At 41.8% G+C, this 14,014-nt stretch overlaps 1 protein-coding gene across 3 annotated transcripts in view; it reads left to right on the top strand.

Moving 5' to 3' along the window:
• Positions 1 to 8,680, top strand: part of ZCCHC2 (zinc finger CCHC-type containing 2) — a 266,990-nt gene extending 258,310 nt beyond the window's left edge. For all 3 annotated transcript variants that reach the window (XM_030207585.1, XM_030207595.1, XM_030207577.1), the window contains 2 exons: positions 5,053 to 6,471; positions 7,151 to 8,680. In XM_030207585.1, coding sequence (XP_030063445.1) covers positions 5,053 to 6,471; positions 7,151 to 7,218 — 1,487 coding nt within the window. In that variant the 3' untranslated portion in view covers positions 7,219 to 8,680. The remainder of the gene's footprint in view (positions 1 to 5,052; positions 6,472 to 7,150) is intronic.
• Positions 8,681 to 14,014: the final 5,334 nt, after the last annotated feature.

The following is a 14,014-nucleotide window of genomic DNA, read 5'->3' as shown; positions in this document are numbered from 1 at the left end:
TTATACTGGTAAATTGTGTAGATATTGGATATTCTTTATACATGGTTTGTTTCTATTTTGATCCCATATCCGTGTCTCAATGAGCCTTGGCAAGAAGGGTGAAATTTAAACTTGCTTTTACTCGGTCATCAGCAGAGTTTCACAGTGTTAGTTGTTGGAGCTGCCAGTGCGTACAAAGGAAACAAAACAGGGGGTGAATAGGAAGTGCATTGTATATCTGCCAGTAATCGGGAAAACAAGGTCTGCAAAACCAATTAACAAGAAAATTGTATGGATACTTAAATATTGCAAAACCGTATGGGCTGGATCTTTAGGTAATTATAAGCGCTTTCATGTATTGTCCTAGACCTTTTCGACTGCTACAAATGATTTAGAGCCCAAAATTATGCATGGGAGCTATAAACCATTGTGGCTGCCGGTTTTTACTGTCTCTGATCCCTCCCTCTCTCAGCAGTTCCCCTCAGAAGCTGGTGCATCTTTGGATAGGGCAGTAGGTATTCATGCCTAGCAGTAAGCTGTCTACATTAAGGCTACCTCCCATGAAAAGCCATGTTAAGCCAGACTTTATTTCATCAAGCCCAGCATCCTGGCTCTGACTGACTAGTCTAGGTCACAAGTACTTGGCATATTAAAAAAAAAAAAAAAACAACATTTATTTATCATAGTTAATGTCCAGGAATGGACAATGGCTGATGGACTTTTCTTCCAGGAACTTGTCCAAACCTTTTTTTTAAATCCTTTTGGTTGCCTTGACCACATCCTCCAGGAACAGATGCATGGTATGATGAAAAAGCTTTCTAGGATTTGTTTTCAGCTACTTATTAGTGTTTTGAAATATCCTCTTGATTTTGTGTTGGACCTGTTAAAGAACCATTTAACAATTCCACCCCGCTCATTTTATAAATGTCTACCATAATTCATTTCTGTCATCTTTTCCTTCAAGCTGTGAAAAACTCTAACCTGTTTAGCCTCTCTTCCAAGGTGGTTGGTCGTCCCAGTGCTTCTAGCACTAGCAAATATCTTGTGAAGAAGTTATAGGAAATTAGTCTATCTTCTCTCCAGGAAACAGTTTTTCCTTTGGTCTTACAGTATCAAAAGATGTTTTTCTTGAGTGCATTAGTCTTTGGACTATATTCTGTATTTATTGATACAAAGAATTAAGACGTGGGACTAGTTTTAAGTGGTTTCTCCTATTTCATGCCTTTTGAGAAACATGACATAGTACATCTGGTTCCTGGAATTCTGTTAAGTATTTCAGGAATGCATGACAGAGCTAGGAGTAGCTGGAGATCATGTTACATAACTGTTTTGTACTGTAAATCCCTTTTATATAGATAGACTTTTTAAAAAGTGAGAGAGCTGAGTTTTCAAACAGGCATTTTCTGTGGTCGTGCATTATTATTTGGCCCAGTAGTTTTCTCCTCCTGCCCCTCTTCCCCCCACCCCCTAATCATGCAGAACCAGTGCTGAGATCCTATTGTGAGGACCCTGTATGCATAGCAACCTGATTAAATTTTTTTCTCTGTTTTAATCGTTCTTTCACAGTTTCTATTTTAGGCTTTGCTGCAAAGATAGTGAAGCCAGGAACTTCCAGAAATGTGTTATGTGCTCTAAATTCGGTCACCCTTCAGGGATTCTTCTCACTCCCCCCCCCCCCCCCCCCCCCCCCAAAAAAAAAAAAAAAAAAAACTACCTGGGCTGTGGGCATTCGAACACAGCATTCTTAGGCCTAGTAATCCAGGATGCAGAAGATACAAATCAAACCAGGGACCATAAATTTTACCAATAATCCTTTATAATAGGAGATTCAATTTTGTTGCTAAAAGTAAATATTTCAACGAAGAGAGGATTATTTTTTAACATGTGGAGTTTGTTGTAAAAGAGGCAAATTTAACAGCACTGGGAATGAGCATGTCTATCCCTTGAGTAACTTCAGTCCATATGGATGTACAAGAATCTCTGTACCTTTATTTTTGTGCTTCAGGCTTGCTCTGAACAAACTACCTTTATAAGCACTGACTTGACAGTTCTGGCTGTCTTTCCTGTTTTTAGACACTTGCAGACTGAGGTGTACCTCCCTTCCCCCCAACACACACACACACAAAATGAATACCATGGACTCTGCAGGCTGTTGCAAGTAAATGCACATTGCACCTTGTCGCACACTATATTCGATATATTGATGTCCTCTCTTGGTCAGGTATTAAGTACCACTGGATTTAAAGTTTTTAGTTATGCAGATATTACAATTTTATTTCCTCCTGTTCAGTCTGCAGAAGGAACAGTATCTAGGATAAAAGGTTGTATATCAACGATAGAAATGTGGCTTACTTAAGTCACTCCTTCAAACTTAAGGATAGAACCAAGTTTCCTTACTAGGTCAAACAGAAGATATATAGAATGATAATATACTGAAACCAAGTGGTTGTTTTTATTTTGAAGATTCCATAAAGGTTCTAGGTGTCACATCTGGTTCCCTTACACTTGAAACTCAGGTGAATTCCCTCATTAAGAGGATTTTTCTTTTGATGAAAAAATTAAGGGGAGTTCTTAACCTGATATATTCAAACTAGTAGTCCAAAGTCTACTTTTTTCCATTCTAGATTATAGCAACAGTATCTATACGAGATGTCAAAAGAACCTGCTAAAGGAGATTAAGTTGGTTCAGAATATAGCAGCTTGCTTGATTTTCTGTTCCCATAAAAATGATAGCTACTCCTTTATTAGTGGTTTGTACTATGATTTTTAAGATCCTTTATGGACCAGCTTATTTGTCTAATTGGACACAAATTACTGCTAAAAGGCTTGTGTGATAATCACCTACATTTCCCCAATCCCAATAGGTTGAAAAATAAAACATTTTTTTGCTTTAAGTATTTTATATCAAGCTCCAGCTATTTGGAACTCTATTCCGCTCCATTTGAGATTTCAAAACTATTTTGCTTTTGTAAAGTATTGAAAATGTTTTTTTTTTCAGAAATATTTCTCTTGAATTGCCTGCAGATCACATCTACTGTAACATTGTAAGATCATTTAAAATATGACTGTTAGCTCGCAGGTATGCCTCTCCCCCCCCCCCCCCCCCTCCCGTTATCCACATTGAATCATTTGGGCATTTGCAGAATGCAAGTAGCAAAGTAAAGTGTCAGTCAAGAAAGGCAATTGCATCAGTTTGTGATGAATTTTGGTAAGGTGGGCTCATGTTGTGAGCTGAAAAACAGCCTTCATGTAGGCCCACAAAGCGTAATGATTTTCACTATTGCCTGAGCTGACTTGAACCAGAAACCGTTAGAAAATTACATACCAAACTCTCTAATCTTGTGGACCATCTGCTATTCCAGAAAAACTTAGAAGTTGAAGGCATCGGATTTCAGATTGTACTGCCTGAAGCTAGCACTTACAGCTATACCTGCCTACCCACCCTAACAATCTCAAAAAATTTGAGTATGGCATAGTTCTCATTTTGTGGACATGTTGTAGACTCTTTGTATATAGTGTAAGAGAACACTACTTGACTGTTAGCAGTGATCTGTTTGTGAGAGCTGGCAGTAACTGTGAGTAAAGTGAAACTCAAACTATACTCATTGGGGGGAGGGGGTATAGTGAGGAAGGCATTATTAAAAGTAGTTGCATATTCTATTGCTTTGGTCTTTAATATATATTTTGGTTAGATGAGGAGAGAGGGTTTTTAAAAAAAAATAATCATCAGGCAACGTTTTGAACATAGTTTGTCCTGAAGCTTAGCAGTGGTTAACTGTGTGAGACCACTATTAAAGACCCCACAGAATGACTTCTGAATTGCAGGTACTTTCATGTAGATCAAATAAAAAAAAAATTCCACATGAATCTTAAGGGATGAGTTTTTGAAGGTGTCAGAAAATGGGATCCTCTATGGATGGTGGTTCTCTAGAAGGTTGGGGTGGGGGTTATTCTACAGCTCAGCTTTTCAGGATAATCAAAATAAACATGTCAACAACTAAACATTAGAAAATCTATTTCTTTGGTGTTATCCTGGATATATATATATATATATAGTAGGAAGATCAGAAGAGTTGCGCTGACTGCTTGCTGAAGTCAAAACTAGCCAAGGACGCATGCAGTGTGCTGATGCACTTTTAGTTTTTAAAAAAAAAAAGTGAATTTTGCTCTCCTAGGATTTGGGGGGGGGGGGGGAGGGAGAGTAGTGGAACTTGCTTCAAAGATACTGCTGTTGATTGTGAAGTGGAGGATGAGAGGAATTAATGAGCGTTTGTGACTTTATGGCTTGTGCATTTGAGGATCAACACCATCTTGAAACGTTTTGTTTAATATTTATTTGCTGCATTTGTATCCCGCATTTTCCCACCCATTTGCAGGCTCAATGTGGCTTACAATATGTTACAACGACATTCACATTAAAAGAATAAGAATTTCAGAATATAGATACAGATAAGGTGCATAAGAATATCATGGCAATCATATTAACGGAATAATATATTTTATAAACTATTTCCTTCAGATTTCATATTCCATGTTTTTAACTTATGGATTTGTTTTGTGAAGATTTAATTAGTCTGAGGCAAAAGATATAAGGCATTTTGTACTAAGCACAGCAAATAACATTGCAGCATAGAATGTTTTGATGGCCTATGTGCGCTTCTTTTGTCAAAAGAGCCAAGTTGATGGTATCTTCTTATTGGATTAACTTAATGCATCTTTAATAAGTTTCCAAGAGTTAAGCCTTCATCAGGTCCATGGAGAAGAGAGAGATGGTTAGTCCAGTAAAACGATATCGCCTAGAACTTGATGGTTGACCCTTATTTCCATATATCCAAGTGGACTAACACCTTCGACAATTCTGTCAAAACACAATTTTTTATTAAAAAAAATTTTTTTTTTAGACACTGCTACTGAAATTTAAATGATGGATGAGTGCCATTACCTTTTGTTTTGGATTTTTGTAGGGGCTGGGGATATGTTATATATAGAATGCAGTGTATTTAAAGGTTTTGCTCATTTAATTTGTTTTTCCTCTTCCCCCCCCCCCCCCCCCCATTACTTTCCCTTCAACAGACACAGACAGCAATTCTGAGGAATCTGGGAAGCCAAGTATGCCTGTATTTACAGGTTATGGTACTAGTGATCCCTCACTTGCCAAGCCACCTGCTAGAATTTCTTCAGTGGTCAGTGAAGAAGGAGATGTTCTAGACAGTTCCTTAAGTTCTCAGACATTTCAGCACATTCCTTTCATGCATGCCTTGCACTGTGTCATGCACAATGGCGTACAGAAACCTGAAGCTATGATCCCTCCACCCATACCTGTGGATAAACCCGTGGGCATGCTCATTGCTGGTCCTGTTGCAGTGTCCGCGGTGAAAGAACCTGCTGCTGCTGAACCAGAAAAACGCCTTGACGTGTTGACTACTTCTGTACCTGCCCCATCCCCGTTTCTTCCTCATGCTGTCCAGGGTAGCAACCCTGCTTTGCACCTGTCAGTTCACAGACTGAAAGTGCCATCACCGCAAGGAGCCACAGAAGGTTGCACAGCCAGTGGTTCCCAGCATGCAACAGGAAATGCGAGCATCGGATCACCCAGTGCGGCCTTTATTCCAGTCCACAACCCAGGTAGTTTTCCAGTAGCCCCAATATCTACCACTGATCCAGTTGCAAAACCCACATCACAAATAGTAGGACTTGGTCAAATGGTGCCTCATGCTGAAGGACTTGCAGGTGTAATCCCTCCACCCACGAACTTAAAGCTAGTTCTTCCAGCAGCTGGCCTCTCAGCAGCACCACCACCACCACCAGCTTCCTTCAACTTACCAGGAGCATCTGCAGCAACTCCTAGTGCTCAACAGCCAGCTGCTGTTGGTGTTGGCCCAGTCCAGTCTCCTGTTCCTCCAGCAATTCCTACTCACACAACAGGCCCTGCCCCTAGCCCAAGTCCTGCCCTAACTCACAGCACTGCACAGAGTGACAGTACACACTATATAAATACTTCTGGAAATACTAGCAGTAATGGGACAGTCTTACCACCCCAGCAGATAGGGTCTGGGGCTTGCGGCTCTTGTGGCCGTAGGTGCAGTTGTGTGACCAATGGAAGCCTTCAGATTAATAACTATTTTTATCATAATCCAATTCATGGACAAGTCTATAGAGTCTCACCTTTCTTTACCTTGCCATCTCTTTGCAATGGTAGCTACCTCAATCAAGCACATCAGACTAATGGAACACAGCTTCCTTTTTTCCTGCATCAGACCCCGTATGCCAATGGACTGATGCATGAACCACTTGGAAGCCAAACCAACTACAGTATGCAGCAGATGAGCGGATATGGAAGGTACTATCCAATGTATCCATCACCTAACGTAGTTGCCACCACAAATGGATCTGGACCCAAAAAGAATGGAAATATTTCATGTTACAACTGTGGCATAACCGGACACCATGCACACGACTGTAAGCAACCATCCATGGAGGCCAGTCAGCAAGGTAATCATGACAACTCCCAAAGGACTTGTTTTTGACAGTCTTTTTGTCTTTTTCTTAGTGAATTCTGTCCTTGTAGTATGATAACGTGTGTGTGTATGCGTGCGTGTGTAAATGTGCGCTAGCAATCAACTGTTACATGCAAAAAAAAAAAAAAATGCCAGACAGGAGACTATAGTTGAGATGTTATTTACCGGCACTCAGTTGAATTTTTATAGGTGAAATGAAATACAAAGGGGGACTAGCAAACAAAAAACTAGACTCTAGAACTCCAGTTGGCCAGTTTCATCTGATGATTTGACATTCATATGGCTGGAACCTGAGTGCCACCATATCGGCTGTAATTTTGTCAGATGGGTCAAATAGCCAAAAAAAAAGAAATAAGCCTTTTGGGTTGTGCATGAGAAACTAGAGTTTGAGTGGTAGTGTTTGTGTTAACTAGTTTTTGGTGTAATACTTTGTCTTGTAGCTTGAATGAAGTACTGGGAAAAGAGGATTTTTATACCTCCCCCATGCCTACAAACTTTATCTACTGTTTGTACTTTGGAACTTAGAAAAGAGTTCAGGGTGATACTGTGCCTTTCTTGAAAGCTTAGAAGAAGGTGACCTTTTATTTTGGTATTTTCTAGTAATAGTTTAACTATAAGCACTGACTTGGCAGTTCTGTCTTTCCTGTTTTTAGGCACTTACAGGCTGAGGTATGCACCTCCCCCTGCCCCTTCCCATGATACCCTGGACTCTGCAGACTGAAAGTACACACATTATCTACTTGACACTGAAGCACGGGAATGTGGGCTTTCCCTGAGTCTTTAAGACTTACAGGGGGCTTTGTGTCTTTTTTCCTTTGGTCAGCGTTAACTCACTTTCCTCACATCTGTTACAAATGCCACCATGAAGACGATGGTTTCCTGGCCTCATAGTTGGATAGAGCACCTGTGTATCTCTTAATGTCATTCAAATTAAGAGTAAAAAAAGGAAAATCTTTTGAGCAACTCATACTGAAGACTGGATACACATGCATTGTGTACTGCGGTGTCTTTTGCGTTAATCTCGCTTGGCTTCTGATAGCACTGACAGAGCAGAACATCCCATTGGAAGAAGCCTGCTCCTTTTGTCCCCCAAAAATACCTCATTGCCCTTTTAACACTCACTGTATTGCTGTTTTTCATCAACCTTGGGCCCTTCCATCTGTGTCATGAGACTGAGTGTGAAAGCATTTGGACGACAAAAAAAAAAAAAAAAAGTTATATCCCATAAAATAATAAAGGGAAGGAATGACAGGGCTGAGGCATTTTGGCTTCTCACGAAGGCACCAGATCAGGAACTTTGAGTGCCTGTAAAGGTGTGTGTCTAAGATGAAACATTTAGAAAGCAGGGAGAGGTAATCATTTATGAACATTTTAAACAGGTTAATGAGTTAAAAATGATATTTTGGAGAAGTATAAAAAAATGTTTGTCAGTTGTACAGGCACTGTAGATTTTAGCCATTAAAAAAAAACAAAGTGAACAAATCTGTCTGAATGTTGTACTCTGCATTTGCATTTTTAACTGATCTGCTAACTTTATTTTGGGGCTTTATTTTTGCAAAAATCAACCTTGTGTCAATTAAAAAAAAAGTAATAATAAGCAAACCCCAAAAAAGTAAGTTACAATACTTGATTTTCATTTATTAAGCTCCATATGTATTTAGAATGTATACGTTTGTCAGAATACACACAGCATTTGTGTTTTCCTACAGGTCAGTTGGTTTATTCATGCAATTCCTCTGCCAAGTTGTTAACGTGTTTCATAATCATTTGCCACTAGCCAGAATTCCTAAGGCTGAATGTGAAAGGCTGAATTTCTGAGCGTCAAAGGAGGAGAAAAAGCTGGTGTTAACCAGGGCAGTGTCATGTCACAATCTTTAATGCTGCTGTTTATATATAAAAAATATATATATATATTCAATGTATGCACTAATTTATGCTTCCAGTTGATTTTGATTGAAGTGCACTGAGATTGTCTGGAAGTTGGGTGTGTTTCTGATACCTGCTGCATTCAGCTGCAATGAGCAATGTCACTGTAGGTCTATACTGTTAGTGGGTTGGGGGGGTTTTTTGTTGTTGTTTTGCATTCCTTATACGGTTCAAAATGGAAGCAAAGTTTAACTGAAGAAGAAAAATTCTTCAGATATGCAGCAAATAGGAATTTCAGCCTTGTTTTCAGGCGCTTCATAAACAGCTAAACAAAAGAAACTTGAAAAAAAAAATCTTCATAAATAATGTTTTATATTTATAGCACCAAGTCTACATTTTTTGAAACTTTTTCATGGAAGGGGAGGGGAAAGAGTAATAGGTAAAGTAGATTAAAAAAAAAAGCTTTAATTTAATCAACAAAAAATTTTAGTAGTGAAATGGAAATTATTTTGATTAAAAATATTTTGTTTTGGGTATTTTTGGACCACAAAATTAAATGAATTATTAAGCAGCAGTTGAGTTGTCTAAGAATAGTGGTTGTAGCTGCCACACTTACTCTACTTACCTGCCAGATGTACTTTATGGAGCTTATTTTATGGTTTAAAATATTGTACTGTAAATAGAAGGTTTGCCACCTTCTCTTTATTTGTATGTTTACCATATACTTTGATATTATTTACTGGAAAACATTTCATGTATTTCTAGAAGAGATGGGATTTTATGCAACCTTTTTTCTTCCTTGAAATAACAGCAATAAAATACCCAAAAAAAAAACCTCTCCAGTGTGTGTACAACTTTTTCTGTCTTATCATAGTAACAGTGAAAATTTTAGTGTGTTCCCAGTTGTGTGGAACACTCTGGTACATACTGTGTGATACTGAGGGAATGTAATAGGTGATGAACTCTATGCAAAACTTTCTTGGTATTTGTTACTAACATTTTACAAGACAACATGCTGTCAATCTTCATAAGCCGAGGAAATGGTTAATGCGGATGACATTGAAGGGAGCTCTGTCCAAGAGCACATCCCAAGTAAGTTTTTCTAGCAAGCAGGCTTGGCATTGCCACTACCATGTCCAGGAGGCTTCATGATAGTGCATCAGGGAATTTTGAATCTGAGTCATGACACAATGTGAGGGTTTACTTTTTCTCATCTACTTCATTGCTTTAGTTAACACTGTTTCTCCGGGACTTTTTTTTATAAGATGATGTAAGCACATTTTCAGTCGACAAGCAGGATGGCATCAGGCACACAAGTGGGGAGACATCACTAGCACAAGGGTGGAAGAGCTCTTAGAGTCAGTACTATGTATGGTTTTGAGTGTAAGTGCTCTTCTGACACGAAACGGTCTCAGGGAAAGATGCACTAAAGACTCGTTAAAGCCCTTTCCTTACCGATTCCCTTAGCGAAATGTTAAATAGTAGTAGTAGTAGTAGTAGTATTACACTGACGAGCACTTTTTTTCCCCAATTTTTTTTTTAAACTTTTGTAGCAGTTTTTCAATCCCGCGCAGCCTCAACGAGAGAGGTACAGACCTCTCGTTAGATTTTCCAGCGTTAAGGCAATCGGAAAAGGTTAGTGCATCTCATTACAATAGGGTTTCTACACAATTTCCTCATCTGCATTCCGTTTTCGTTAGCTGCTACCGTCGTCAGAAAAAAGTCTTTAGTGCATGCCTGGGTTTACTACTTGCTCGTTAAGTTTAGTGCATCTGGACCTCAGTCCCTTATTTTTCCCCACTCTGCTGAACAGACTTGAAAACAAAACTCTCCCATTGCAGGAAGAGATTTATCTCTGCTTGTATCTGACCATTTGTATAATGTCTATTTCAGCTAGAATAAGTGAACTTCAGGCCTTCATTTCATCACAGGGTTGTACTTTGTACTAATCCTAAGTTCTTACCAGATGTAGTCGCACATTTTCATGTAGGCAGCATGAGAAAATAGGCATCAGATGGTTGTGTAGAAACAAGCTTAGGAAAGTTTAGTAAACAAAGATTTAAATGTCTATCCTGACGTAATTCCAATTTACAGTGAATTTGAATCTTACCTTTAACCAATACAACTACCACCTTGGATTTAACTTTTAAAGATTTCTCAGTAGTTCCGAGTCTCCCTTGATGGTCAGCTTCCATTTTCTCATATATGAGCTAACACAGCATAATGATTGCTTGTTTGATATTGCGTCTTTAAAACAACGTGAAACTAGAGTTTCTCCGAGGACAAGCAGGCTTCTTGTTCTCACAATTGGGTCAACGTCCGCGGTGGCCCAGGAACCGGTAAAAATTCTGTAAGCAAAATAAAACAAAGTCTTTGTGGAGAGTTCCCTCGCGCGAGCAACAGGAACCACCACGCATGTGCGAACATGCCTCTCTAGTTTCTTTTTCTCTGCGGTGAGGTGCAGTTCATTTTTCGTGTCGCTCCTCTCTTAGGCCCAGTAAAAAGTTCTGTGAGACTTGTTTTGTTTCTTTTGCTTTCAAATATATATATATATATATATATATATATATATATATATATATATATATATATATTTAAAGTAGATTTAGTTCTTGTACTTTTTATATTTTTTCCCTGTTAGTTTCCTTTTCTTTTCGATTCGGCCAGCCTTTTGGCCGCGCAGTCGGGTTTTTCCACTTTTTTTGTTCTTTTCTTTTTTGGCACAATCACGTTGTTTGATTTCACCGAGGCCGTGTTTTCTTCCATGTCATCGAAGACACCCAGCGGCTTCAAACGTTGTACTCGGTGCAACTGGACCATCTCAGGTACCGATACCCACGCTTGATGTATCCAGTGCCTTGGGCCCGACCATAGTCCAGCCGCTTGTAGTCTGTGTCTTCATATGAAGAGGCGGACCCAAGCGTCTCGAGAAGCCCAACGGGGAAAGCTTTTTGGGGCTGAGTCCGGACCATCGACATCGGAACCGAGGACATTGACAGGAGCATCGACGTAGGGGAGCAAGGTAATGGCTGCTGAGAGACCAACTCGCGCTGGGAGCAGTGAGGCATCAAGGGGGTTTCTACCTGTCTCGAGGCCTCCTGTTATGCAGGGCCCCCGGGACCGACCTTCATTGGACCCAGCCCCAAGGAGACGTGAGGATTCCATGTCTTCCTCTTCGGTACCGAGGAGTCTCGATGACAGGCATCAAGCGAAGGCTAAGAAGCACCATCATTGTTCTCCTTCGACACACGGTGCCGGGAGCTCTGGGGCGTCAAGAGAGTCGACACCTGAGAAGCGTTGGCGCTGAGAGGACCGCTCCCCCTCGGTGCAGAAGGTGCCAATGTGGTGGTTTCTTGGCAGTCCGGTACCTACTCCCAAACCTCCACTGATTCTGACACCGCCTGCTCTACCGGCCCCGCAGCCTTCTCCGATGGCGGTTCTTGACGAGCGTATCCGGACCTTGCTTCCAGAACTTCTGGAAGGCTTACTGTGTCGGGGTGCTTGCGCCCTCTCTTCCATCTGCTGTAGCGGTGCCTGGCCCTTCACCTGTTGTGAGGTCTCTGACTATGGTGCCGCCTGCGGCGTCTGCTGCCACCCAGGTCGACTCCCTTTCGACATCAGTGGAGGGAGCTTTGCCACAGTCGGATCAGGCATCGACCTCTCGACATCGCCACAGAGGACATTGTTCCTCGGCATCGAGACAGGTCCAGTGTCAGAGTACCTTGACACAGGTAGTGTCTGACACTGAGCAGGAGCGCTTGTGGGAATCAGAGGAAGATCCCAGGTACTTCTCTTCTGATGAGACTTTTGGGATTCCCTATGACCCTTCCTCCTCCGCTGGAAAGAAGAATCCACCGGGGAGTCTGTCTTTTTCCTCTTTTGTCCGGGAAATGTCTACGGCTATTCCTTTCCCTGTGGAGGTTGAGGATGAGCCCAGGTCTGACATGCTGGAAGTCCTGGATTATTATTCTCCACCTAAAGAGGCTGTGACAGTCCCTCTCCATAAGGTACTGAAGGAAGTCCTTATGAGAAACTGGTCCGCCCCTCTGTCTGGCCCTGTGGTTCCCAAGAAAGCTGAGTCCCAATACCGGATCCACGGTGAACCTGGATTGATGAGGTCCCAATTACCCCACAATTCCATGGTGGTGGATTCCACTCTCAAAAGAGCTAGAAATACTAGACTATGCTTCGGCGCCCCCAGGCAGAGAAGCTAGGACTCTTGACTCTTTTGGGAGAAAGACGTATCAGGCTGCTATGCTCGCTGCCAAGATCCAGTCATACAAGCTCTTCACCAGCTTACACTTGCGGGACTTATCAACTGTCCAGCTTGGTTGATGCACTTCCTTCGGATTTGGCCGAGCCTTTTCACCAGGTGGTCAGGCAGCAGAGGGCGTGTCACAAGTTCCTGGTCAGGGGTACTTTTGGTACTTTTGACACTTTTTGATGTGACATCCAGGATTGCTGCTCAGGGTATAGTGATGCGCAACTCTTATGACTGTGTGTCTCTGACCTGGATCATTCGGTACTACAGCGGATGGCAGATGTTCCTTGCTGGGGGGACAATCTTTTTGGAGAAAATGTAGAGGACATTGTTAATCAGATTAAGAAGCATAATGATGCTATGGATTCTCTCTCCCACCGGGCGCCTTCTGCTACAGCCTCCTCATCTAGGAGGTTTTTTGGAGGGAAGAGAAGTGCTCACTATTCCTACTCTAGGTGTAGGTACAGTCCTGCTTCTCAGCAGCCACCCAGGCTCAGCCCCAGCGCGCTCGTTCCCGTTAACAGCGTGCGTCTAAGGCCCAGTCTGCTCCCCAGCAAAAGCAAGGGACGGGCTTTTGACTGGCTCCAGTTCAGCATAGCCTCTGTAAAAATGTCCATACCGGACGACTTGCCGGTAGGGGGGAGGTTGATGTTTTTTCACCAAAGGTGGCCTCTCATAACCTCCGACCGGTGGGTTCTTCAAATAGGCCGGTTAGGATACACCCTCAATCTGGAATCCAAACCTCCAAATTGCCCATCAGGAGCTCATTCTTACAGCTCCCAGCACAGGCAGGTACTTGCAGGGGAACTCTCCATCCTTCTGAAGGCCAATAAGGTCAAACTTGTTCCACCAGGGGAAGAAGGGCTGGGATTCTGTTCCAGGTACTTTCTTGTGCAAAAGAAAACGGGGTGGGGGGGTACGTCCCACCCTAGACCTAAGGGCCCTGAACAAATTTCTAGTCCGAGAGAAGTTCAGGATGGTTTCCCTGGGCACCCTTCTTCCCATTATTCAGGAAAAACAATTGGCTATGCTCTCTGGACTTAAAGGATGCTTACACCCGTATCTTGATACTCCCAGCTCACAGGAAGTATCTTCAATTTTGGCTAGGAACACAGCACTTTCAGTACTGTGTAGTGCCCTTTGGTCTGGCATCTGCACTCAGGGTATTCACAAAGTGCCTAGCTGTAGTTGCAGCGTCGCTATGCAGACTGGGAGTGCATATCTTCCCTTATCTTGACAATTGGCTGGTGAAGAGCACATTGGAGGCGAGTGCTCTACAGTCCATGCGAATGACTATTCAGGTGCTAGAACTACTGGGATTCGTCATCAATTATACCAAGTCCCATCTCACCCCAGTTCAAAAATTGGAGTTCATTGGAGCACTGTTGAA

Source organism: Microcaecilia unicolor, chromosome 1 (genome assembly GCF_901765095.1).
Source record: "Microcaecilia unicolor chromosome 1, aMicUni1.1, whole genome shotgun sequence".
Taxonomy (NCBI): domain Eukaryota; kingdom Metazoa; phylum Chordata; class Amphibia; order Gymnophiona; family Siphonopidae; genus Microcaecilia; species Microcaecilia unicolor.
This window is presented reverse-complemented; position numbering and strand designations above follow the sequence as displayed.